Genomic DNA, 24,423 nt, shown 5'->3' on the forward strand with positions numbered 1-24,423 from the left:
CCGGTGCTAGCTAGCTAGCTAGCTCATCTCATGTTGTTGTCACGAAAACTGAACACATTGAAGTCACGATTTTTATTTCAAGATTTGAAGCCTACCAGTGTAAACATACGATCAATAGCTTGTACCTGTAAAAAAATAAAATAAATAAATAATAATCTAAAAAAAATACCTCATAAACTACTGCTTAGTGCTTAGATGTGAAAATTACTATAAAGCTACAGAACCCTATTGAATGTAGCCTAAAAACCTATAACCAAAAGTGGACAGTACTCAGCTACTTGTATTTGACTAACATTATGTTTAAGCATCTGTACTCTTACTATCATAATACAATGAAAACAAAACGTTTTTACTGCGAGTGGATCTTTAAGCTGCTGAAGGTATTTTAACCTCAACCCTTTACCCTCTATATTTAATCATTTTATTTTAAATATTACAATTTATTGATAAATGTCAGTATTTTGCAATGTATGCTTTGCAAACAGTTAAAAAAAGAAAAAGAAAGACTCTTACACTCTTAGTTTACTCATCACCCACAGTACTCAAATATTTGTGCAAGTATTTTTTCTGCGCTTTTAATTTCTACTTGAGTTAAATTTTCCAATGTAACATTACTCTCATTTAAATATAGTCTATTCTGCTTTTGAAATGCTAGTCTAGCTGTATCAGCAGTGCCACTGTCACCGAGCTACTTTTAACAAAAGTAACTAGGTCAAATGTTATTTTATTTAATTTTTCATTCTAACCCAAACCCAAACCCAAACCCTAACCCTACTTTTAACAAAAGTAACTAGGTCAAATGTTATTTTATCCTAACCCTAACCCTAACCCCAACCCTAACCCTAACCCTAACCCTAACCCTAACCCTAACCCCAACCCTAACCCCAACCTGTCTCAGGTATGGTGTTCAACTTTCCCCAGCACAAATGCCTAACCTCAACCACGTTGAATCTGGTACGAGCCCTGTTTCGGTCTCTGTGTACACCCTATCCCGGTCTGAAAACCTAACCTCAACCATGGTGGGTCCTATATAAATCCTGCTTTGGTCTAAACCATAAACTCAACCAGTGGAGGGAGTTATAGAAACCCTGATTAATTTCATTACCCTAATCCTAACCGCCTAACTCCAGCTAATACAATCACAGTGTGTGACACCTCGAATAATGACCTTGGCTAGGTTGACGACCGTGGAGAACTTTGATACTGTTTGGTAGGGATTATTGGGTGAGTTTCTCAAAAAGGGAAATGATTATGAAGATTACAGGTTCAACAAGAGCCAAACACATTTTTGTTATTAAGAATTTTTATGAAACCGAGGTGAGAGACATAAGCATAAGAGTTGCGGAATGACGAGCGCCGGCCAGTGCCTTGCCCTTGGTATCTTGACAACCGTCCAGTCTAATGATGAGGCGGGAGATACCCGGGAGTTAACCCCTTTCCAAAACCCTAACCCTAACCCTAACCCTAACCCTAACCCTAACCCTAACCCTAACCCTAACCCTAACCCTAACCCTAACCCTAACCCTAACCCTAACCCTAACCCTAACCCTAACCCTAACCCTAACCCTAACCCTAACCCTAACCCTAACCCTAACCCTAACCCTAACCCTAACCCTAACCCTAACCCTAACCCTAACCCTAACCCTAACCCTAACCCTAACCCTAACCCTAACCCTAACCCTAACCCTAACCCTAACCCTAACCCTAACCCTAACCCTAACCCTAACCCTAACCCTAACCCTAACCCTAACCCTAACCCTAACCCTAACCCTAACCCTAACCCTAACCCTAACCCTAACCCTAACCCTAACCCTAACCCTAACCCTAACCCTAACCCTAACCCTAACCCTAACCCTAACCCTAACCCTAACCCTAACCCTAACCCTAACCCTAACCCTAACCCTAACCCTAACCCTAACCCTAACCCTAACCCTAACCCTAACCCTAACCCTAACCCTAACCCTAACCCTAACCCTAACCCTAACCCTAACCCTAACCCTAACCCTAACCCTAACCCTAACCCTAACCCTAACCCTAACCCTAACCCTAACCCTAACCCTAACCCTAACCCTAACCCTAACCCTAACCCTAACCCTAACCCTAACCCTAACCCTAACCCTAACCCTAACCCTAACCCTAACCCTAACCCTAACCCTAACCCTAACCCTAACCCTAACCCTAACCCTAACCCTAACCCTAACCCTAACCCTAACCCTAACCCTAACCCTAACCCTAACCCTAACCCTAACCCTAACCCTAACCCTAACCCTAACCCTAACCCTAACCCTAACCCTAACCCTAACCCTAACCCTAACCCTAACCCTAACCCTAACCCTAACCCTAACCCTAACCCTAACCCTAACCCTAACCCTAACCCTAACCCTAACCCTAACCCTAACCCTAACCCTAACCCTAACCCTAACCCTAACCCTAACCCTAACCCTAACCCTAACCCTAACCCTAACCCTAACCCTAACCCTAACCCTAACCCTAACCCTAACCCTAACCCTAACCCTAACCCTAACCCTAACCCTAACCCTAACCCTAACCCTAACCCTAACCCTAACCCTAACCCTAACCCTAACCCTAACCCTAACCCTAACCCTAACCCTAACCCTAACCCTAACCCTAACCCTAACCCTAACCCTAACCCTAACCCTAACCCTAACCCTAACCCTAACCCTAACCCTAACCCTAACCCTAACCCTAACCCTAACCCTAACCCTAACCCTAACCCTAACCCTAACCCTAACCCTAACCCTAACCCTAACCCTAACCCTAACCCTAACCCTAACCCTAACCCTAACCCTAACCCTAACCCTAACCCTAACCCTAACCCTAACCCTAACCCTAACCCTAACCCTAACCCTAACCCTAACCCTAACCCTAACCCTAACCCTAACCCTAACCCTAACCCTAACCCTAACCCTAACCCTAACCCTAACCCTAACCCTAACCCTAACCCTAACCCTAACCCTAACCCTAACCCTAACCCTAACCCTAACCCTAACCCTAACCCTAACCCTAACCCTAACCCTAACCCTAACCCTAACCCTAACCCTAACCCTAACCCTAACCCTAACCCTAACCCTAACCCTAACCCTAACCCTAACCCTAACCCTAACCCTAACCCTAACCCTAACCCTAACCCTAACCCTAACCCTAACCCTAACCCTAACCCTAACCCTAACCCTAACCCTAACCCTAACCCTAACCCTAACCCTAACCCTAACCCTAACCCTAACCCTAACCCTAACCCTAACCCTAACCCTAACCCTAACCCTAACCCTAACCCTAACCCTAACCCTAACCCTAACCCTAACCCTAACCCTAACCCTAACCCTAACCCTAACCCTAACCCTAACCCTAACCCTAACCCTAACCCTAACCCTAACCCTAACCCTAACCCTAACCCTAACCCTAACCCTAACCCTAACCCTAACCCTAACCCTAACCCTAACCCTAACCCTAACCCTAACCCTAACCCTAACCCTAACCCTAACCCTAACCCTAACCCTAACCCTAACCCTAACCCTAACCCTAACCCTAACCCTAACCCTAACCCTAACCCTAACCCTAACCCTAACCCTAACCCTAACCCTAACCCTAACCCTAACCCTAACCCTAACCCTAACCCTAACCCTAACCCTAACCCTAACCCTAACCCTAACCCTAACCCTAACCCTAACCCTAACCCTAACCCTAACCCTAACCCTAACCCTAACCCTAACCCTAACCCTAACCCTAACCCTAACCCTAACCCTAACCCTAACCCTAACCCTAACCCTAACCCTAACCCTAACCCTAACCCTAACCCTAACCCTAACCCTAACCCTAACCCTAACCCTAACCCTAACCCTAACCCTAACCCTAACCCTAACCCTAACCCTAACCCTAACCCTAACCCTAACCCTAACCCTAACCCTAACCCTAACCCTAACCCTAACCCTAACCCTAACCCTAACCCTAACCCTAACCCTAACCCTAACCCTAACCCTAACCCTAACCCTAACCCTAACCCTAACCCTAACCCTAACCCTAACCCTAACCCTAACCCTAACCCTAACCCTAACCCTAACCCTAACCCTAACCCTAACCCTAACCCTAACCCTAACCCTAACCCTAACCCTAACCCTAACCCTAACCCTAACCCTAACCCTAACCCTAACCCTAACCCTAACCCTAACCCTAACCCTAACCCTAACCCTAACCCTAACCCTAACCCTAACCCTAACCCTAACCCTAACCCTAACCCTAACCCTAACCCTAACCCTAACCCTAACCCTAACCCTAACCCTAACCCTAACCCTAACCCTAACCCTAACCCTAACCCTAACCCTAACCCTAACCCTAACCCTAACCCTAACCCTAACCCTAACCCTAACCCTAACCCTAACCCTAACCCTAACCCTAACCCTAACCCTAACCCTAACCCTAACCCTAACCCTAACCCTAACCCTAACCCTAACCCTAACCCTAACCCTAACCCTAACCCTAACCCTAACCCTAACCCTAACCCTAACCCTAACCCTAACCCTAACCCTAACCCTAACCCTAACCCTAACCCTAACCCTAACCCTAACCCTAACCCTAACCCTAACCCTAACCCTAACCCTAACCCTAACCCTAACCCTAACCCTAACCCTAACCCTTTCCCTTTCCCTTTCCCCCTAAAATTATTTTGCCCTAAATGTAGCAGGCAATGGTCTTAGTCTTTTTTTCTGGCGGCTCCAATAATGGGCAACATGTATTTACAGCTCAACACCTATTTAGTCTTATTTTGTTTTAGATATATTGTTATAGGCTACTTGCCGACTTGTTGCCATGATCGCTTTTGGCTACTGTTGAGATGTAACAGTGAAGAATGAATATGTAGGTCAATTTGAAGTGCTTTACATGAAATCAATAATTAATAACGCGATTAATGTGAAATACACATCTAACATGAAACAATTATAACTTATATATTTAGTCTGTCGGCTTTTCTTTTTTATTTGCCAATGATATTTCCCTCGTCTTAGTGATAGCAGCAGTATTGCCTTTTTGGGCGAGTCTTGAATTCCTCATACAGCTCCATCAATAACTTCTGCTCTGTTTGTGAGAAGAATACTGTTGTCATCTTGGATGGATGCAGAAACGGCTCTTCTGGACATCAAATCAAACATTTCAAATGATGCACAATCTTGTTTATTGAATGATACATGTTGTTATTTGATCTGACTATTTCAAATAACTCTCAATATGGATTAAATTGTACTCCTGCAACATTTCAAACTCAAAATTGGAAGATATTTACAAAGCATCATTTCTTCACTCTCCCAAAGGTGTTTGCAGTGAAATTCTCTCAAAACAGTAAGCAGTGTATCAAGGATTGCCATTTGTTGGACTTCACAGCCACTTTGAAGCAGGTTTGATGTCACACCATGTGCCACCGCCGAGAGATGGATCAAGAAGTAGCTTTGATTGACTGCATGCTGGCATCTGTGCGATCAGAATGCTTGGGTCAGCATATTCATACAATAATAATGATTATAATAATTTTCGCACTGAAAGCATTTCGCACACTGACCAGGAGATGGCGACAGTGCGGCGCCTGAAGACTATCCGGAATGTATTTCCAGCCTAAAAATGCCTCAACCGCGAACTACACACGTAAAGGACATTGTTGGTAACGATCCTAACAATTTAATGAATAAAAAAAATTAATAGAAAATAACTTTGGTTGTGATTGACTTTTATTTTTGTGGCAGGAAAAGAGAAAAGCAACCCTTTTGCAGTCCTGATGACAGACCAGTAGGCGGCGCTCGTGTGCAAAAGCGGAAGATGGCTGACGACCGATTGGATTGTTCACCATTTACTGCAAGATGGCCATTATATTATTTTTTTATGGGTATTACTTTCAATTCACGCATACACATCCTGGTCGTCAGCTATGTAATCTACTCAAGTACGAATCCAACGATTGTTTTCTATATTAATTAACAGCTCACGAACAAGTCAATCCTTTTCCCATTCATCCACAGGAGGGCAGTATTGCATCGTGTCTCAGTTGCTTCTCCGTTTTCCTCTGAACTTTCACTAGACTTTGATTGACTCCACCCACTTGGATTTTTAACGATTCTTCATTTTTGTCGAACTATTATTGCCTTACTGATGCGCGTCTTATAATGGCACGCTTATTGTTTTATCACATTATTGAACAATTACAAACGAGCCGAAACCCAGATAGCCTAACCTGAAACGTCACCCTGATTTGTGTACGCGACGCATTTGTGTATATTCTAAAACAACCTGCTGTGCTAGCGGACGTTAACGCCCTTATAAGTTCATATTTCTTGGCATTCACAAATCCTTCGGCGCTCTCCGCCATGTTGAAACTTGAATAGTTCTCTCAACTCGGAAACTCTGGTATCAAAATAAATTCCGTTGTCCAGTAGAAAATACGACATTAGGGGGCGTTCACGTGCATTTTTCTACTCGATCTGGTATTTACCATAATTTCGATACCTAATGAAGGCAGCATAAATAATAGGGTAGATCTCACGGACTTCCGACTTCCGGGGAGTCGTGTCTCTTAGTCGACGACCTTGTCACGAGTCGACGACCTTGTACTTGTGGAGAGGGGCACATGAATACTGCTTCAGTATACACAACTTGAAGAAGCTTTTTTTTTAATTTTTATTATCTTTCTTTGAACATTTTGAACTACAAATATCAAGTACTTAAAGAGTGTTTCAATTCCACTTGGAATGAACAGAAACAATATTAACTATCGTGTACAAATTATTTAAAAATAATAATAATATTTAAGTCAGTACCCGTCGCTCTCGTGTCCCACAAATTGGATGGCTTCTTGTTTTGGTACAAACACATAAATACAAAACTACAAGTATAAACACACTACATAAGTCTGCAAACAGAAAGAGACAAAAAAAAAAAGGAATGACCAAAAGAAAAAAAGTCTTTGGACCTGAACTTTTCCTGGAGACATTTCAAAGCCTGCAAGGTGGCGAGATTTCATTTCAGACATTAAATCAGTCAGTTTGCATCATTCATTCTTTGCGTCCTTGTGAAAACTTTTGTCGCCGTCCTTGTGAAAACTTTTGTCGCCATTGAAGATGAAACGTTAGTAGGGCGCAAACATGTCAAGACTCCACCATTTAATTCATCCGGGGCTGTTTATGTGCTGCTGTTTTGGTTAGTAAGAGTTCAGGTGGATTGAATGATAATCACTGCCATTTAACGTAGGCTTTCTGGTGGTCTTTTTTTCCCCTGTGAATAAATAAAATGCTTCCATCGTAGAAAAAAAAAAAGCACAACCCATAGCGATGAAAATGCAAAACCGTTATTTTGATCATCACATTTTTTGGGTCCCCAATTCTTCCCTCCTGAACTTCATATTTAATTTCTTTCCATGTCCCAGTGGCGCACTCGCACAAAAGCCAGCGTAACTCTCAGAAATGAAACGACGAGTGCTGATGAGTCCACCTTATGACATTTGCATATGTTGTGCCTTGAGTTAAGTGTTTGAGTCTTTTTCTTTGCCAGGAAGTCATGTGACGAGGGTGTCTTCACGTTCCTTTATGGAGAGACCCTGAGGTGGAAGTGGAGCGGCTGGTCACCTGTGAGAAGACAAGACACTTGATGACGCTCAAGTGGAATGGATGACGTGGATAATAAAACTGCACACATTCCCAAGTAAGATATTCGAGAGTGGATCTCAAATCGATTTCCTACATTGACATGAATGGAAATGCTTGTTTATTTAGTCTATGGGTGGGGGTTGCAGTAATGAACTCTCCACCAGAGGGTGCTGTTACTCCACAAAACAAATTAACAGCCTTTTTCAACAAGTTGAATGTTATTTCAAAGTGATTAGATTAACTTTAATGTTTATTAAACTTAATACAATTGTGTGTTACCACTTGAAGCGTTCTTTTTTTTTTTTAAGTTGGTCAACATTTCTCTTTTTACAATATAGAAATGATTCCGACATCCTCATCAGCTTATTCTGAATAAGTCAAGGAAATAGAGATAAGAACTTGGCTAAATCATCTTCCCGCAAAAAACTGATAATACAAGCACAAAAGCCAAACACAGGATTTAGCGGAGCCGCTAATGATGATAAAGTGTACGGAAAGACCAAACGTACCTGTTTGGAAGCTTCCGAGGAGGAATGGACTTCATTTGCAAAATGTCCGTTGAGCCGCAACATTGCTGCAAAGAGATGAAAGACTTTTGCAAAGGTCATACACAACATGAAGCAAGTTTGCGTGAAGGTGCTCCTCACCCTGCGGGTCCAGCCTGGGGTCCACGAAGCCCCAGTGCTGGTAGAGAGCCGCCAGCTCGTGAGGGCTGTAGGTCTTCAGGAGGCTCACCAAGTCAAAGTCGGCGGGCGTGTCTGCCGCTGCCGCCGCCGCCGCCGCCGCGCTCTTGGCCTGAGCGTAAAGCAACGGTTCCAAGTAGGCCCGGTGGCCCCACATGCTCATGGCGGCCCACAGGTCGGCCCCGGCACCGGCCCCGACACCGGCTCCGGCACCGGCTCCGGCACCGGCACCTTTGGGGCTGGGAGAGGGGAGCCTTTGCGGGTGGCGTCGATCCGAGTTGGACGACGCCCCGCCGTGACTCAACATGAAGCCCAGGCCCTCTTTTGGGAAGTTCCGCTCCGCCGCCGTCCTTCCGGACGAGCTCGCTTTGCTGGCGCTGTCCGCCGAGCGCTTCTGCTCCGACTTCGCCTTCCCGCGTGAATCCGGCGTTTTCGCGTCCTTCGCCGGAGGTCTGGACTTGGCGCCCGATTGGCTCTTAGCGGCCGGCTGCTGCTTGGTGCTGCTGCCAGCCGGCGGTCGCGTGCGCTGACTTCTGGGCGCGGGCAACGTCGGGCAGTCTTTCCCTTCGAGGAACGGCGGGGGTCCTGTGCGCCTCCATCGGGAGGTCTTCGGACCCCGGGCGCCGTTTGCGGACGGCGCCCACTTGGGGGCCGCCGGGCTGCCGTTGCCCACCTTGTGCGAGACCCGCTGATGGATCCAAAGCACCTCGGGGTAGCAAGTGGCGTGGGAGCAATACGGACACTGATGCCTCAGCAGGCCTTCGTTTTTGACCAAATCCTGACCTTTATTGTCCGCCAGTCCCGACAAGTTAAGAAGATTGCCTCCATCGCCGCCTGTCTTGGCATCTCCGTCGTCGAACGTCTCTGTTTTGATGTCCAACTCACCAGGCAAGCCGGGGTAGGGGTTCCAATATGGCTGACAAAGCAGCGCGCTCCTTTTCCTGAGGTAGTCCACGTAGCGGGAGGCCTCGGAGCTACTTCGGCCGGCCGCTTTGTCCGAAGCCGCGCTCGCTTCGCTGTCCTGGTGCTGCGCGCGCACGTGAGACTTGAGTAGCGAGGCGTCCGCAGCGTGGAAGTCGCAGTGCTCGCACAACAAAGGCTTTTCATCTGCAGGGAAGAAACATGTCAAACATGGAGACGCCGATCAAATCAAAGTTCCTTGATAAATGGCAACATCGTCGATTGATGAAGACACTTTTCCACAGCGTTTGCTGCCATTGCAAATCGAGATATCACTATTTGAAAAACAACAATTAATTCATCATTGATTTAGGCGGGACATTCATTTTGCAGAGCAAGGTTAATGAATGCCTGCCATGTTAGTAAGACATTTGCTGTAATTTCACTATACGCCACAAGAGGTCTCCATAGCAATGCAATGAAACGTACATGCAGCAAGCATGTAGCATTAACGTCTAATCTTATTTTTTTAATCTTTTGTCTAACATTTGCGTATTTTTTTTTATCTAATATGTTTATATTGTTTTTTGTGTGTGATTTTTTCTTTTTTCCCTCCAAATAGATTGAATTTCTTTGCTGATATTTTAGTATTTTTGTTGTTTTATTTTTGTAAGTTTCGGCATTACTTTTTTTACCACAATGATTTTTTTCTTCTTTTGTCAGATTAGCGTATGCATCAAAAAAAAATTCAATTTTGTTTTATTCTGATGTTTGACACATTTTCACATTTTGGTCAAGTAATAATTTGGGTAATTTTTTAAATGACTTTTCCAATTTTTTTGTCCAAAAAAGTCCAATATTTATCTCTAATATCTGTGTATTATTTTTTGTCTAATATTTATTTATTTAGTATTTCATTATTTGGTATGTTACCATTTTGTAACAGTAATATTTTTCTGTTCCTTAAATAATTTTTCAGCTAACATTTTTTAGTTCTTAGAAATATATTAATTAGTTATTCCCCCCCCCCCCCTAATGTTGTTTAATGGATTATGAGTGTATTATTTGATCTAGTATGGGGTGGTGCAAAAGGAGGTATACAGTTATAACAAACAGAAAACACAATACTTAAAAGTAAAAAAATATATAAAACAAACAATTTATTTATTTATTTTTGTTTAAATTTTACAATAAGTATTAACAGTTTTTCTTCTTTTTTCTAACTGTACTTTTGCACCCCTCTTTAATAGACAAAATAATACACAAATACTAACCCCCATAGAAAAAGCACAAGTACGGAAAATAATTGAGCCCAAAAATGGATATACACTGCATATATTTTGACCCCATGTGCCTCCTATTTGGTATTATTAAGTATTGCTTACCTTCCTGCTTCTGATTCCTGTTGGCGTGTTTGTCTTTGATGGTTCTGTGTTGCAGCGCCTCGTAGAAGGCTTGCCCGAGTCCATTCAGCAAGATGCGTTCTTTCTGGCAGCTCTTCTTGTCCGCTTGCTCCGGGCCGGCGTCGCCCTTCTTCTTTTTGGCGCCGGAAGCAGCCGCGTCGATGGGCTTCCTCTTCTTCTCCGGCTTGCCGGGGACGTATTCGCCCTTCGCCGTACAACACGCCGCCTCGGCGCCGGCGGCGAGTCGGTCCTCCCAGCCGAGGCCTTTCTCCGCGGCTTCCGCCAGGCGCCCCCTTGTGGCTAACTGCCAAGCCTGGTAGCTGCACACGGGATCCAACTCTGGGATTCTCCAGTCCAGATTTCTGTTGGCCTGGTCTGCCTTCAGTGCAACGCGGGTGAGGCCGAGGCTTTCCAAAAAACGGTTCTTCGTCACCTGCGAGGCCTGGAGGTCTTGCGGCGCACTGTGGCAGGGTTTGTGTAACCGGTCGTGTAAGCGCAAGCTCTTGCAGTCCACGAAGAAGTGGCCGCACTTAGCGCACAGCTCGTAGAGGCACTCGTCGTTGGCGAGCGCGGCGGGGTCTTGCGGCACGTCGTTGACGGTGGCGGGCGTCTGGTCGCTTTTGCCGCCCCGCAGCTGCGCTTTGACCCGGTGGATGCGCATGTGGCTCTGCAGGAACCACGCCTGGCGGAAGCGACGGCCGCAGATGCGACAGCCGTGGTCCTGAGCGCTCCGGTGCCGCTTCATGTGCGACTTGAGTAACGGCGCCTGGGGGAAGTCTTGGCCGCAGATGCTGCAGGAAAAGGGCCCGGAATCGGGTCCCTCCGCCTCCGCCTCCAAATCTTTTACTTTTTTCTTGCTTGGCTTCTTCTTTAGCATCTCAGGAGTGTCCGGTTCCGCCTGCTGGTCTCTGAGGCCAAACAGGCCCAGCTTGTGGCTCCGGATGTGCGCCTTGAGCGTCCCCTTCTGCGCCGTCCGGTGGTCGCAATAGGGGCATTTGTACGGCTTCTCGCGGGTGTGCCGCCGCATGTGTTGCGACAGCGAGCTGAGGAGCGGGAAGCTGCGGCCGCACACGCCGCACGTGTGGCCCGAAGCCGCGTCTTCCTCCGTCTCCGAGTCTTTCGGCGCCGCTTCCTCCTCCCGCCTGGCTTTGGCCTCCATCGGTCGCTGGTCCTCAAAAGTGTTGCTAGTGTGACTTCAGTTCAGTGAGCTGGGTAGGTCGTCGGAGAAGATGTCGAAAAATGTGGACAGCATCACCGCTTCGGGGTCATCCAGCCAGTCTTCGCCGATCTGCAGACTCAAGTCAACCTGAAACGCAACATGATGAGAACGGTTAAGTCTGTTTTCAAATCGCCGTCACATTGAAGTAGAAGGCAAACTGTGTCATGGTTGTCAGCCATTTTCAGCTCAGCCATGTACGATTACATCACAATGCTAGGTAGCTACATGTTAGCATCACTGCTCACTGATTTGAACAGAATTGTGCTGGTTTTAACCTCAGACCACTTTTGCTTTCTAAATAAGAACTTTTAACACACAAGACATAATTACGGCTAAATAAAACTATTCTGTACAGATTATTAAAGGTGAGGTCTTTAGTTTTCACTCAGAAATAAACACTTGTTAAACACTGGATGCATACACACGTCATCCTTCTCAATCAACACCTCTGGGCTGTATTTTGCCATTTTGTTGTGTTTTGCAACGAGAGGGACGTTTGTGGGCGGAAAGTCTATGTTTAACCCTCCAGCCAATCACAGAGTGGGGGGCGTGTCGCGGAGTCCGTTTTGAATTGGTTGTTCAAAAGAGCCCACCTTTAAAAAAAACAAAAAAAAACTTTTACTTATAATATTTGTGTATCCATCCATCATCCATCCATTTCTTAACCGCTTATTCCTCACAAGGGTGGCGGGGTGCTGGAGCCTATCCCAGCTGGCTTCAGGCAGTAGGCGAGGTACACCCTCAACTGGTTGCCAGTCAATCCAGGCCAATATTTGTGTATTTTTCTAATATTTATTTGATTTAGATTTTTTAAAACCACATTAATTCTACTTTTAATATTTTTGTATTTTTCTAATAGTTATTTTATTCTTAATTCTTTATTCTTTTTCTTTTTTTTAACCCCACCCCCCCCAAAAAAATTTATCTCTAATGTGTACCGTATTTTTTTCCCCCTTAAATACATTTGTACTTATTGTTTAATATTTATTTTTTTCTAAAGTGCTTTTTAATGATCACACTCACATCAATCAGTTTTCTATACATACAGTATGTAAAAACAAGGACTCATCATTGTTTATGTATTATTTTGACTAATTATTTGTTAGATTTTTGTTGGGGGGGGGGGCAATTCATCAACAATCCATTCCACAGCAATCAATTATTCTTCACAATCAATTAATGGTCCGATGGATTTACAAACACTTTCCAAGAACCCGCCAGTTCTTTGTTGTTTCTACTCGGTTTCACTAGCAGCACATCCCATAACAAATAGGGGGGGGTGGGGGGGGGGTTAAGCACAGGCTCGGCACTGACAATCCATTTAGGACAATTTGCAATTACAGAGGACTCTGGTCTAACCTTTGTCCCTCCCCAGTGGAGAGGCGCCTGTCTGCATGTATTACAGCGCCAGCCTCTGTCCAAATTGAGTGTGTGAGGCCAAGCATGAAGAGACGTATTCATTCCTGGGCCAATGAGGACGGGCCCTGAGGGTCAGCGCACTCTAATTCACGATCAATAATCCATTGTGACCTAACTTTGGTGAGCACGCAAACACCGTGCTAAGTGCTGACATGACAGTCTTGTTCGGTGCCGGCATGTTAAACATGGGTTGTTTCATGAATGCCTTCTGTGTCGCCTTTTCAAACGTGTGGGGAAAATGAGGTCTAAGTAGCTCGGAGACACGTGCTCGTGCGCACAACGGCGCCTGTTCTGAAGCGGGACGGACATGTGACCGGCCCAAATACACGCCGACTGCTTTTGGGGGGTTTTCTGCCAAAGAACGTATTCTCCGCCATCCAGGCAGTAAAAAGTAAAACCTGCTATTGTGTCGGCCGCACTAGAACTGTCACATCGCTTCACGTCTGGGCCCCCCCCTCGAGGAAGGGGGGTGGGGGGGTCATTGTTCGAGCAAGAGAGGCCATGGCCTGGCGTGTCACCGCAAGAACAACAGACGACTACGACCGGCCTTCGTCCGTTCTCGAGTGCGACGATTTTTTTTGCCCGTCTATTTCAACAGGGCCGGACGTGGCAGGTGTTTGCAGACGCCGTCGGATTAGCGTACGGCTAATGTGGCACGCTGCCCTCCGAGAAGGGGGCAGGGAGGATGCGCACGGGAAACTGGAGGGCGGCTGGCAATTAGGGGGTTAAGGTTAAAGCACAATGGGGATGAAGTCAACAGATGGGAATAAACAGGCCATCAGTCTGGGGGGGCTTCGCCGGCACAGCGCTAAGAGCCTTTAAAAAAAAAAAAAAAAAAAAAAACTCCTTAATATGCCTTAAATGTCGAGCTGACGTGCGACTTCAAGCGACGTCAAACGATGAGCTCTTGTTCAACTTGAAAGAGGTTCAAACAATCAAAGCCAAAAAGTGTCCATTAAATACATAGCGACTAACTCTTGGGTCAACTTCCTAAAACAACAAGCGGAAATTTAATTTTTTTTTTGGGAGGGTCAAAATATGACTTAGATCATTATTTTTAAAAGGGTGACGGCACGTTTGTCTGTTTGTGATAACGGGCAACTCGGGTGCAGATGTAGACTGCAGCGTTAGCAGCTAGCCGGTTAGCTGCCATATGTTTGTCACTTGTGGTTAAAAGTCTATCGAGTATGTGCGTTAAAGCTCTTTTTTTTTTACACATCCCAAATGTGAGAGCTCCTTTGTAATGCAAGTGTTTAACTCATTCACTGCCATAAATTCATAAAAATAAATATAAAAAGATGATTAAAAATAAGGGGCATTCATTTTTTTACATGTTAATTAATCACATGACTTCACTCGTTAACTCACGATTAATCACAAATTCTATATGTTCTAAATGTACAATAAAAAAAAAGATAGGTTTTCATTTTCTTGCTAACAAAAGTAGAAAAAAAATGTTTAACTACTTTGACGTTAATTGACGTTTATAGCCTTCAACGGCAGTGAATGAATATAAAAAAAGAAAAAGAAAGAAAGAAAATATAATATAATATATTAATAATAAAATATTACTCTTAAATAGAAATGTTTTCTAAAGTCGCCCAAATGGGTTTGTGGTCAACCTCTACCATATTCCTGAATATGTAAAATTTATTGAAAAGAAAAATATTACGTTTAAATTTTTTGATCTATACTTAGGAAATATTATGAATGACACTTAGGCTCTGCACTGTTGCAACCTTTGTTGTTTGTCGAGTGTGTTTTTGTAATAGTGCATTCACAATCAAGATGAGGAGGAAGTGGACTCGATCTCGCAAGCAACTGATCCCAACAAATGAAAAAGAAAAATATTTCCATCCGTAACGTCCAAGTATGCATGACAAACGTAAGGCCCTTTTTTTTTCCCCGCTCTCGTTGCTCGTTTGTGTCCTTTTCACCTCTTGTACTCGTCGTGCCTTTGGAGGTGTGTAAAGTAATGTTGCTCCGAGGGGGGGGGGGGGGGGGCTGCGCTCCTATCTTTTAGAATGCCTCGCGCCCCTTTTCTCTCCCTTTTCTTTGGCAGATGAATAGGCATGTCCAGTCAGCTGTCCTTGCATTGATTCATCCCGACGTCCCACAACCAGCTCAGCACAAACTCCCCATGGTTAGACGACCGTGTGCTCTCATGTGTGGATGCGTGCGTGCGCGCGAGAGTGTGTTCTTGCATGAAAATAGCTACTGCCGGTGTGCGTGTTGCACCAAAAACCGTGGGTGTAATTTCCTGCCAAGGACTAGAAATAGCATCGCCACCGAATTATGATTTTTGCCAGGCGTCCAAAATGGCCATTGTGGCTATTTTTAGAACCACTTTTTTTTAATTGTAGCGATAAGCTTAGGTATTTTAACAAGACATCAATTGCTTTCGAGATGGGGGTCATCCAAATATTCCCAACAAGCGGCAGCAGCAGGCTCGTGCCAAAGCTACCGCTGACCGGAGAGCGAGCACGTGACTTGTCCTTATGCTTGTGTCCAGAGCCGCGCTCGCTGGCTCGCTAAGCCCAACCTCACATCTACTGTTTTCGGACCAATAATCCCGTCTGTTTTCATTCAAGCGGCACCAAACAAATCGACGTCCAGGCTTGCTTTTGTGTCAATAAAAAGACATTTGCTTCTCATTTTCAGATAATGTCTGCCCAACACTGGCAAATTGTCGCTGCTATGTGAAAAACACTTACATCCATTTTTGTCTTTTTTTTTATTATTACATTTTTATGTTTTTGGGATGACACTGGAAATACTTAAAAATGTAAACAATGACAAAAATGGATGTAAGTTTTTTTCACAGAGCATTTTTATCTATGTCATCCCCAAAACATAAATAAATTTAAAAAAAAGACAAAAATGGACCTGAAGTGTTTGTGACATAGTAGCGACGAGGGGTGTTAGAAAAAATCAATTCGGCAATATATCGCGATATTACAGCGCGCAATTCTCGAATCCATTCAATATGCGGCCGAATTGTTTTAAGAAAACGTCTCACTTAGGGTTAGGATTTACTCATTAAGCATGGAAGAATGTTATATTCATGTAATATTAAGCCTTAATATTTTTATTTCAGTGCTGTTCAAATATAAAACAGACTGCAACCTGTTTGTTAAATGCAGTGGCTCAGTTATAAGACAGAATTTTCAGATCAATGCATTTTCATACAAATCTTACAGTGTACATGTACAAGTTTACTGATTAGTATTTTCTAAATTTGAGTAAAAAACAAAAAAAATCCCAATAATCACTTTATAGATTCGTAGCGGGATTAATCGGTATCGAATCGTGACCTAGGAATCGAATCGCCAGGTAGTAGGCAATTCACACCCGTAGTAGCGAAGGATTTTATGGCTTTTGTTTTGGGGTGTTACATTTCAGGTTCCAGCGTCTGATTGATTCCAACCCAAACACGCTTCAGTCAGAATGATGAACAACAAACTGCAATAGAGAACACTGAAGACTAGCGGTCTATTATCATTGTGATGAAAGTCTTGTAAACAATTTTTAAATTGTAATTAATCGCATAGTGAACTCATGATTAATTACAAATTTTACATCTATTCTCAATGTACACTTAAAACATTCTAGGTTTTCATAATCTTAAGAAAAGTGGGGAAACAAATGTTAAACTAATAGAAATAGTTCAAATGAACTTTTGACGTCTATAGCCGTCATTGGCAGCGAATGATGATTTCACGAACACTCAACACAACCAGTTACTCGTGTCCAGCACAAAAGCAAAAGCTTCAGCAATCTCCCTGATTGGCTATCGCCGTTTGGTGTCGCAATCACAGAGTCTGTGGTTCGGCCGACCAAACGTTTGCCAGCAGAAATATTCGTTCTCTGCAAAGTGGGAAGGAGAAACAACACAAGGCACAGGGTTCCGCTTAGCCTTTGTTGACTTTGATAGAGAGGGGGTTGGGGGGGGTGGGGCAACGTTCGTACTTGGCCAGATTGTCCACATGGGATTTACAGACATCTAAGAACTGGGCCTTTGATGACTTTGCTCACCAAAGAAAATAAGGCTACAGCCTCGCTAGCAGGTCAACACGTAAAATAACATGTTGTCATTGCTATACTCGGACATAGGATATTATACCCCCCCCCCCTTCCCTTCCCTTATGTGTCAAATTAAGTCGCACAAATTAGTCCTCCCGCACCAGCAGTCCTCAGCTGGTTCCTCGAGCGACTTAGCAACAATGAAGCTGGTGTGGGCAAACAGCCTCATCTACCTAACAGATTAGACAGCCGCCGGCTCCGCCGTCTAACTTGTGCACATTCCCCCCCCCCCCCCCCCCCGCCCTTGCCTTGTCCCAACCCAGTGTGCAGTTACACAACATACATAGGGATTATTAGTCTTCACGCCACTAGGCAAGCTGCCCCGTGAGTGGCCTTTTATCATGAAATCAAAGACGTGTGAGAGGGAAAACGCCAACCGCGTCAAACATAACATCCACGACATGTTCATTATTTGGCATTGATAGCGAGTATTTGGAGCGTCGTTGGTGTTCCTGGCTAACTTTTCCCAATGTGGACCCCGATTCTCTTTTCACTGTGGATTGGCTGGTGTGGGAGACACTGGTGTATAATCTGCGGGCATTAACTTGCTCTCTAAAAAAAGCACTCTCAACAGGGATTAGATTATCGCGGCAAGGTCAGCGTCGACGCGCCGCGACCATTTCTCTCGGTGGCGCTCTTTTGCCTTCTCGGTTTGACCGTTCAACACCCCCCCCCCCCCCCACCGCCCCCTCCCGGACAGATGTACCGGTGTGTTTCCACATTTGACTTCTCACATGACCTTGTCATAATCTTGCTCCTAGCATAGCTCTGCGAAGTCGAGCTAGCTCATCTTCTAAAATGCCAACACGCGCCAAAATGTCCTTTTTGCAAGCAGCGATCAAAGCAAAGATTGTGGCGAGGTAAAGCGATATGTGCTCGGCCATTTTGCCCTGCGGCAAAGCAGAAGAATGACAGCTGGCAGCAGGGTTCGGATTAGGTTTCCCCGTCGGGGCTACTGCATCTTTTACACCGCACCCGCCGCTCGGGAGTACAACGGTGCTATAGTAACCCGATTCCCCCGCGCGCCCATCCAATCTCGTCTCGGCCCTCGACGGGGTTAAACAGAAGAAGGGATCGGCGAACGTCTTACTCATCATCGCCGTCACCTTCCATCTGGATTTCCTGCCTGTGCTGCAGAGCCTGAAACGCAATCAGATGCAACAGAACCAGGATAAAGTCATTGTCTCGTTGCTTATCACCGATGCTCGATTTCTCTCAACATAATTCGAACCACTTTGTGGATGAAAATGTTCCCCAAAAATATATTTCAAAAACCCTTTGAAAATGATAAATGCACACTACTCATGAAATCCATTTCATCTTCAAGATCAAGAGCAGGTCCACAGGCCTCTCATGTCGTCCTTAGGGCTAACTGGTACCCGCGGACACGTGACGATACTTGCTCAATCCAATGAGGGGAATTACACGAAGCAGAGATAAGACCAGTTAACAAATATGTCAGCCGCTAAGGATGGCATCTTCCTGTCTGTACCCATCTCCCCCCCCCCCCCCCATCCCCTGTCCAGACCCCTGACCCAATCTACATGATTAAATCATTTTTCTTTAGCCCAAATTTGGTCCCCCTCCCACCATGCCAAGCTTCCCCGCTCTCCCTCTCTCTCTCTCGTCTGGTAGATGGCGCGCACCCTCCTCTATTGATCGTCATGCTGAGGAGATTACCCTAATAGCTGGGATTACCTCCCCACATGTTGGGTTGGCAACATACGGCGGGCGGGGCGGGGAGAGGAGCACCGCGGATGAGTATGGAAAGAAGGAGGAAGCAAGGGCAGTTTAGGGTTTGTTATGCATTTTAAATGTAAAAATAATAAAAAACTGAGAGTACCTGTCTAATTAGCTCCGTTCATAGACTGTTCACGCGGGGCATTAAAGTGCCAAACTGTTATGCCCGTTTGCAAACCAAAACAGCAGCACATAAACAATCTCCCAGATGGATGAAAAGTGTGGCAATTTGTATAACATTAAAATGATTTGATTGCCAAGGAGACAACGTCGTTAGCGATGATTAGCATTCCGATGGACTTTTTATTTTTTATATTACTTTATTTCCTTTTTATTTGGATACTTGAGTCATTTAGCCATTTTCAGCAGTATATTTTGGTCTATAATTAATGTGACAGCTTCCTAATTTTTCAGGTACTGGTACAATTTTACCTTTAAAAACAAATGTTTCCACTCGCTGTCGACAAATGATGACATCGTGCGTGCTCTGGAAACAGTTAACGACCAATCGTGGCTGAGTTTGCCAACGTCACATGACCAAGCCCAGAAAACAGGTGTGCTGTGATTGGTCGTTACCTGTTTCCTGAGCACCTGTGATGCCGTTTTTCAGTCGACAGCAAGTGGCAAAATTAATTTGTAAAGGTATTACTTGTAAGTGAAAAATAAGGAAGTAAACACGTGAACTCATTCACTGCCGTTGACGGCTATAAACGTCAGAAATTCATTGGAACCATTTCTATTAGTTTAACATTTTTTCCACTTTTGTTAACAAGAGTATGAAAACCTAGAACTATTTAAGTCATGCGATGAATTACAATAAAAAATGTTAATCACCTGACGCAATTAGAAAAAAAAAATAAGGGCGTCAGGCGATTAAATTGTTTAATTGTAATTAATCGCATGACTTGACTAGTTAACCCATGATTAATCACACATTTTACATCTATTCTTAATGTACAATTAAAAAATGTTGCGTTTTCATAATCTTAACAAAAGTGGGAAAAAAATTTAAACTAATTTTTGACGTCTATAGCCGTCATTGGCAGTGAATGAGTTAATTACTGGCAAAGTATGATCTTCTTACTGCTGAAAAAAGGCTAAACGAGTCAAGTATCCCTTTAACAATTGTGCATTCATTGCCTCAAGAATTTCAGTCACAAGTTACAAATGGACTCCATTCCATCGAGCCATGATTAATCAAAATGATGAAATCATTTAATAATGACTTACAGACCTAGCGTGTAGCAGACTCCATTTTGCCTCCACTGCTTCAAGACACGATCAATCAACCATCACTCAATGGATTGAAAACGATGGACCCTGCACCTGTTTATATCTTATGAAGATTCTTTTTTTTTTTTTTTTGTCATAATGTGCTATGATGTACATGAGATCGTCGTGTACATGCAGTTTGTTGTATATGCTTTTATTTTTGCTTTGTTTGACTCTATCTGTAGTCCTGTTCTCAGTTGTCATACCCGAATAAATAACGATTGCCATATAGCTAAATTGTATTTAGCCTGCATTGCTTCAATGTTGCTTAAAAATGATGGCCTCATTATTATAATATATAGCCTGGAGTGATTTACCTATAATTCACAGATTTTGCCTTCAAGGCTACAAGATGTGCTTGCTAAATCGTTCCACACTGATCAAAGGCTAATTGTGCCCATTGTTAGTCCCCCCCAAAAAAAGTCTGAAAATATCTAATTGACGACTTTATTTCCATTGCCTCCAATCCTGTCCTCGCAGCAGACATACTTAATGCGTAAATTATGATTTACGTGTACCATTTCTGATGTATATTGCACGGATGTATACATGCATCCATTTTGCCTCGAATCATGGTTAATTAAGTCCACTTAATATATTTGTCTTTCATATGAATCGACATTTGTTACTGATATGGAGGAAGGATGCATCGTAATATGGATGGAGCTGAAATGGGCAGCTCCATTTTGACATTCATCAACAATCCCACACTGATCACAGGATTATGCCTATTCCTAGTCCCAAAGTGGTCTGAAAACATCTGTAGCTATTGATTCGTTCCCAACGCAACAAATTGAGGACTTTCTTTAACCCCCAACCTATATTTTTTTGTATCATTTTAGATGCTTCAAAGACCTATTAATAACATTTTGATGGGCCTCCTGTCCTGCTCGCTAATCCCTATTTAAGAGCCCCCACGCAAACCAATGGCAACAACAAGCAACACGACACATCATAACTGAGTCCCCCCCTCCAAAAGAAATGACACAATATTTAACTTTAACCCCATTTGACTTTCATGAAGGGCTTTCATGATATTTAAAAGAGATGCTAGAGAGATAAAAAAGGGGGGGGGGTAGTGTCGAGACAAGGAATGCCCGTTAATCCACCGCTGATCCGCCACAATGGCAGCCTTGTTTGCGCCAACTTTGTTGATAAAAATGAAGATGGACGAGGTTGAAAGCGACAAAACAGTGATGGAAGTCAAGAGGCGAGGGGGAGGGAGGAGGAGATATGAGGACGGCCCGGGAAGCTATTGTCCCGGGACATAGCGCACACACACAAAAAAAAGTGACAAGTAACGAACTCCCAACGAAAGTCTTCTTACCTCGCTTGGCGGCGCTGAACGCGGAGGAATCCCATCACAAGTCGTTCACAATGGCGACATACTTGCTGCGCTCTCAACTTTTGTCGCCGTCGTCGAAATCACGGCCGGGGTGTGGGTGCACCTGAGCCGGCCACGGTCCCTAGAAGCCAGCGTTGGCGCTGCCGCTGGTGATGGTGGCGGTGGCGGCGGCGGCGGTGCGGGGTAGCGGCGGGTGCCGTCTCGTTCCTGGAGGCGAGTGACGCGAGAGATAACGTTATTAACGTTAATAACAGGAGAGGCTGAGCATCTCCGCCTGGTGGCCGCGTGCGTGTGTGCGTACGCAGCACCATGACCCCCCCTCCTTCCCCCCACCCCCCAGCAAGTAGACGGCGCCGGTGGTGGTGGAGGCTGGTCGCTTACTTTTTATTTTATTATTATTATTTTTTTTTTACTTGTTTTAGACGGAGCCCGGTCAACAAACGTATTGCTTCTTTAAATTATTATTATTAAAAAGTGCACCATTCATAAAAAAATTAAATAATAATCGTGACGTCACTAAAGAGTGAACCATGTCGATTGATTTAACACCACCGTAGAAGGTGACCATGAAATCCAGCAGATGGCGTCGTTCTTTAAAAAAAAAAAAAAAAAAGTATATATAAATAATCGAGTGATGATACTGGATATATTGGAAAGCAATGGTATTTATCATTTTAGCCCTGTGGGTCATTAATTACGAGAGAGAGTTCACATTTGATGTAAGATGACTATTACATATCAGAATGCCCAATTATGACGATTGATTTACAAATATTATAATAGACGCTTACATGACATGACAGAATATATATATAAAAAAATTAACAAAAAACAGTGCAATTAATCATTTTAGCCTGTAAGTGACGGTATTTTTAAAACTTTATTTTCATATGAATTAATTTCAAGTTAATACATTTGCGCAAATCTTAAAAATAAAATCACAACATTGTGGGGTGTTCTGTAAAGAATTGACCTCAACCATTTTGGAATTAGCCTGTAATGTACATGTGAAGCAATGTGAATTTTCTACGAGTAGTAAATTGACGTAAAATTAAACAAAACGGTTGGGGGACTAAAAGACAGCAGTTCAAAGTCGGTTTGCAGGGCGTACTTTATGGAAATGACTTTGTTTTGTTTTTGTGACAAGGTGTCATTCATCAATTTGGCCACCCCCAGCATCTTCTTCCGCCTGTTGCCGCTTAATCTCATTTGCTCATTCACCGCTGATGTTGTTTCCACTATCAACGACTGGTAACGATGAGTCATTGCAACCACCCGACTAACCCCGGCGTATAAATAGAAAATAACCGCAGATTGCTTTGCACTTAAACTGACATTTTCCTTCATTAAAAAAAAAAAAAAGCCTCAAATACTTTTTTTTTTTATAATATACACAGATCAAATATGAAATAAAAATGATCTATTTTGAGGGCCCGACCAGCAGTTTGGAAAACCCTGATGGGGGTTAATCTTCTATATGAATCCAAAAAGAAAAACGGATTCCAATCCCAACTTTGAGTTAATACATTAGCTAATTTAAAAGTTTTGCCGAGAGTAAAGTATATTAATAATCATAATCTACATTATATTTCAAGCATTTTCAACCCGTTTTATAATAAATCTACAACATTTAGTAATGGTCATGAAGAATCCTAATGCAATAAATGCGAGAATTGATATATTGATATTCAACCAGCATTTGAAATTCCTCAATTAGTATATATAAAAAAAAAAAAAAAGATTTCCAAAAGCAGAGCAAATTTAATAAGTGAAACTCATATACAATATGACAACAATATAAGTGCACCTGTATCTAACAATTGCTCTTCCGTCCTTGTGAGCGCGGTGGTCATACCAGGTCATTTCCAGCGAGTAAGAGGATGGGGTGGAGCGTCAACGCGGTGATAATCGCATTGTTGTCGTCCACCGACTCGGAGATAAGTTCCACGTTGTGCACTGCGGCAGAACATTTGTGAGGGGGGCAAGAAGAAGAAAAAAAAAATAACACACACAATCTGGATCATTTGGTAAGTTTTGCTTTCAATGGAATTGCATGTGAAATTGGTTGTAATTGATGATTTTTTTTTCCTTCTATACAAAGTGAAATAAACTGTCAATCGGATCTAAGAGTTTTCAAAAGATCAAGTGCATTGTTTATGTTGTTTTGATGAGATAACTTTAATTGTCATTATTGCGATTGAGTACATATGGCAAAAGCATGTCTCAAAAGTCAAACACAACAAACTGCCGTTTACCAAGTTACCGGTGATGGCAATAAGAAAGGTGCGATGCTAGCCATAGAACAGGAAATAGATTTTAGACACAGGCAAGGGTTAATAATTTCAGCAATACAGATTGCTGCTCCCTCTTCGTTACATGCCTGTCGAAGGGCAAAGGGCTTCCTCTATTTTTGTTTTAGTTAGTGGTTCAAGTCTTTCGAATTGAATTGAGTTTGACAACTAATCCTGTATAGCACTGTTGTTTGTTTTTATTTTGGCTTTTAATTTGAAACTTATTTCCTGTTTTCTTTGCTATTCCTTTTTTTTTATTTTTTTTTATTTATTTATTTTTTAATATATATAATTTGCTATTCCTGACGGGACTGTCAGTCAAAGCCAGTGTTGACCGTTTTTGTAAAAAAAATAAATAAAAAGACTTCAACAGTTTTTAACTTGTGTTGCATATTTGAGTCAACAGCTGTGTTAGCTTCGCATGC

At 43.5% G+C, this 24,423-nt stretch overlaps 1 protein-coding gene across 3 annotated transcripts; it reads right to left on the minus strand.

Annotated features, from left to right (window-relative positions):
- Positions 1–6,668: 6,668 nt before the first annotated feature.
- On the minus strand, positions 6,669–23,703 carry LOC147157579 (zinc finger protein 516-like). 3 transcript variants are annotated; one of them, XM_086061937.1, is made up of 6 exons: positions 23,515–23,703; positions 21,690–21,914; positions 10,612–11,935; positions 8,291–9,433; positions 8,153–8,217; positions 6,669–7,622 (listed from the first exon to the last, which is right to left on the minus strand). In XM_086061937.1, exons 3-6 carry the CDS (start codon positions 11,786–11,788, stop codon positions 7,572–7,574), a joined length of 2,436 nt encoding a protein of 811 aa, XP_085918063.1. In that variant the 5' UTR covers positions 11,789–11,935; positions 21,690–21,914; positions 23,515–23,703; the 3' UTR covers positions 6,669–7,571. The 3 variants fall into 3 exon arrangements, with proteins under 3 accessions (XP_085918063.1, XP_085918064.1, XP_085918062.1); XM_086061938.1 differs by lacking the exon at positions 23,515–23,703 and adding an exon at positions 18,441–18,490 and having other exon boundaries at positions 21,690–21,998; XM_086061936.1 differs by lacking the exon at positions 23,515–23,703 and having other exon boundaries at positions 21,690–21,998.
- Positions 23,704–24,423: the final 720 nt, after the last annotated feature.

The sequence above is a fragment of the Leptonotus elevatus genome, chromosome 19 (genome assembly GCF_054856555.1).
Source record: "Leptonotus elevatus isolate MCC_2025b chromosome 19, RoL_Lele_1.0, whole genome shotgun sequence".
NCBI lineage: Eukaryota > Metazoa > Chordata > Actinopteri > Syngnathiformes > Syngnathidae > Leptonotus > Leptonotus elevatus.